Source organism: Quercus lobata, chromosome 11, assembly GCF_001633185.2.
Source record: "Quercus lobata isolate SW786 chromosome 11, ValleyOak3.0 Primary Assembly, whole genome shotgun sequence".
Classification (NCBI taxonomy): Eukaryota; Viridiplantae; Streptophyta; class Magnoliopsida; order Fagales; family Fagaceae; genus Quercus; species Quercus lobata.
The window spans coordinates 40,730,744-40,734,638 of NC_044914.1; the positions used below are offsets into that span (position 1 = coordinate 40,730,744).

Consider the following 3,895-nt stretch of genomic DNA (forward strand, 5'->3'; position numbering starts at 1 on the left):
CGGTGTTTCGCAGCTACGTCGGCAGGAAATTGTTGCGTTCATGTATAAAGTAGTCTTTCCTACTATATTATTTAGAATTCCACGCAGCTATTTTTTGAGGCTTAGTTCAATTAGGTAGTATGGCAACGTCGAAATCGGTTGCGGGAACGTCAACCTGTTTGGCCGCTGCATGAGCTGGGTGATCGGGCCAAGGCGTTGGTGATGGAATATGAGGAGGTGAATTGGCAGGAGCAGAGTGTGTTTATTCCACGGCCTAGAGTGCGTTGGTCTCCACCACCTGCAGATTGGTACAAAGCAAACTTTGATGCTGCTTTTTCCACAGAATCGGGGTCAGCTGCAATTGGTGTTGTGTTTAGAGATCAAGCTGGGCAAGTCACTGCTGCTCTATGCCAGAATTTGGGCCAGGTTCAATCGGTGGATATGGCTGAGGCTTTGGCAGCTCGGAGGGCAGTGATATTTGCAAGGGAGCTGAGTTTGTTTAATATTATAGTTGAAGGTGATTGTCTCCACGTTATTCAAGCTTTGCAACGTCCAAACCCTTGTAATCTGTTGTTTGGGCATATCATTGATGAGACTAAGAGGATGGGTCAGTTGTTGAGAGGCTGTAGGTTTCAGCATGTTAGGCGGGAAGGGAATAGCTTAGCGCATAGTCTAGCTAGAAAAGCAGTTTTAACTACAGACACGGAGGTTTGGATAGAAGATCTACCTGAGGAGGTGGCTGATGTTTTTCAGTCTGATTGCTCCTGAGTTTGTTGGCTGTATTTTTTGAAGTTTGGTTTTTTAATAAAATTTCGCTTACCTTTTTCTCAAAAAAAAAAAAAAAAGGTAGTATGGTCTTAGGTTTTTTAAGAGATGTGAGGGCCAAGTTTTTATACTGCTATAGTATCAGGCATGATCCTATTCTTGGGGCCATTATACTATGGGCCCAAAAATAGACTTGGTTCCTGTTCTTCTTAGCCGGCCCTTTTTTATGCAGTGTGTTTCCTTTGGGCTTCATATGGGGTGTGTATTGTACGATTTGTGATGTGGTCGTTATGTTGAATAAAATTTAATCTCATTCATACCCTACCTTAAAAAAAAAAAAAAAAAAAGAAAAAAAAAAAAGATTGTTTTTGTAATGTTTTTAGTTGTAAAACTCGATGATCTTATGGAGTGTGTGGCTTAATTCTGGACTATTCTGGCCTAAACCAGCATTCTAAGCAGAATTTCAGAATTCTGGGTGATATTCATGTTCCGGACCAAAATCAGAAATTGGGCTTCATTGCTCTTCCCACTGCTGAGATATATTGTTTACTTCTTCTACCAACTAACAAAATTGATGACCTGAGAGAGATTTGAACAAAAATACAAAATTAATGAAATTCTATGCAACCAGATCGACGAAACACTACCAAAATGTTGCAAGCCACTAGACAACCATGAAAGGAAAACTTCTAAGTTTTGACTTCGATGGTCTATTTAAATTGAGGGGGAGGGAGGGGGAGTAAAATAAAGTTGGCCCAAAATTATCCATTTTTTAGCCAACTCTACTATACTCTACTCCCTTCCACTCCCCCTCTCTCTCTCCTCAATCCAAACGGGCCCTAAGAGAGAGAGAGAGAGAGAGAGAGAGAGAGAGAGAGAGAGAGAGAGAGAGAGAGAGAGGATAGAGTCACACCCTGAACCCAAAAGGGTCCAAAGCATGAGAAATACAACCCAAAGGTATCTGTAAATTTTTCATTTTTGACAATTCAATCCAATTAATTCATACCAAATACCAACATCAACAATTTCATAATAATTTCATTAAAGATACTCCCAAAGTAAGTCAAAGCTCTATTCTATAATTATAAGGATCATTGGCCACAAAAGAACGGAAGTTTGAATAAATATAATTACACATCATCAACTTTCCCATTAGTGGGAATAATAGTCATCACCATTATTTATTAGCTACAAAAGAATGTATCAAGCTTCCTCTAGAATGTACAACACCCAAGAATCACCATTACAAAATATTAGCCTCCGTCTGTAGTTTGTCTAACTACTGCTAGCCACAAAAACCTGTCTCAAAAGGATCACTGCCTATTCTAAAAAGGTTTGTGAGAGAATGGGATGAGACAAAACTTAGTAACTAGCATAATTAATGGAGGTAAAGGAAATGCAAGTTTCATGATTATGTGTATATTACAACATGAAAGAATTTGAAAATTTCTAGCTGAAAACTACAAAATTATTGTCATTGATAAAATGATAAGAATTATTAAATAATGCCACCCAAAGCTTCTCAAAAATGATCACCATGAAACTATGTAATATATATACTGTGAGCATAACAACATTGTTCCAAAAACCTAAAAAGCCAACCCAAGCCACATGACAAACCACCATAAAGACAAAAATGTCACAAAGACATTATATCGCCATAGAGACAAGTTAGGACCCATAAACCACTAGCATGATATGTACCTATTTTAGCATGTGGTCTATTGGCCCCATAAGCAGCAGCCTCATCCACACCCTCAAGGATTTACCTCTCCTCTCATGAGCAGTAGGGGAGAATGTGTCATATAGTACCTCTTTTGCATGTGGTCTTTTGGCCCTGTCTAGTCTCACTCACACACTTAAGGATTTACCTCTTCTTCTCATGGGTGACAGGGAAGGACGTGTTACATAGTACCCCCCCCCCCCCCTTTTGCATGTGGTCTTTTAGCCCTATGAGCAACAGCCTCACCCACACACTCAAGGATTTACTTGTATCATGCCAAATGAAGGCTCTAACTTGACTCGTCATCACAAAGACGGGATAATCACCAATATTGTGGTACAATGCAAAATCACATCAGAAGCTCACAAATTAAATATATTCAAAGTACACAGTCTAATTTCCAAGTAGTTTCATAAAATTGTCCAATAACCAAGATATCCATAGAGATTTTCAATCAATTTCCCAAATATTACTAGCATTAAAGCATCCTTAGAAATTGCAACAATACAATAATTTCATGAAATCCATTATCAAAGATGTTCATATTTCCATGTCAACAATTCATGCGTTTTCCCATATGCAATACCAAATATGATGCATTTTCATAAATAATCGTATACATTAAGGTTACAACACAATAGTTTTTAGAAAAATATAGTTTCCATAAATAGTTTCCCCAAAACGTGTCTAACCCAAAAACAACATTTTATGAAACATGGTTATTTTTCTAAAAATCCCATTAAAAAGCCACTTACCTTGCAATCCGCAAAAAGCCTAACTTCCAAAACTCCAAAAGATATTAGCTAGAACCTAAAAAATGTCAAGCAAACTATCACAATAAGTCCCAAGCTTGGTATTGTGTCTAGCTATGAAATAGAAATTTCTAAGCAAGCAATTAATTAGGCATGCCTAAATATTCTAACCTCATAAGTACTATGTATCCCACTTCCAAGGTTTCTCAACAATTTAATTTACAAGCATACACTTCAATTTATACTCATAAGTCATTTAAGGTATTCTCCCTAACATTAAAACCTTGACACTTTATAAGTAGTTCCCACAAGAATTACACAACATCATGAAGAGACCTATGAAACCAAAATCACAATATTCTCCAAGACAAACAATTGAAATCTTTAACCATCTCCAAATAAACAATAAAAATTGTACTTACCAACTATTATGCATTAGAAAGCCAAAAACCCCAAATCTTTACCATAACAAACCTTAGATAGCCACCATTTGTAAAAATCATAAACCCATTCATCAAATAAGTTCACCAAATCAAAACCCATATGCATAATCACTAGAATATCACCTAAGAAGCTCATAAATCACATGAATATCATTTCCAAAACTTAGATAAAAAGAACCTCAAGCAAAAGTATAAAAATCCACAAAAAAGAATAGGAGTTTTTACCTCAAATA

The 3,895-nt window shown here is 36.8% G+C and overlaps 1 protein-coding gene across 1 annotated transcript; it reads left to right on the forward strand.

Moving 5' to 3' along the window:
• Window positions 1–201: 201 nt before the first annotated feature.
• LOC115966860 lies at window positions 202–747 on the forward strand. The gene has a single exon (XM_031086003.1). The coding sequence runs from the start codon at window positions 202–204 to the stop codon at window positions 745–747; it is 546 nt and encodes a 181-aa protein (XP_030941863.1).
• The last annotated feature ends 3,148 nt before the right edge of the window (window positions 748–3,895 follow it).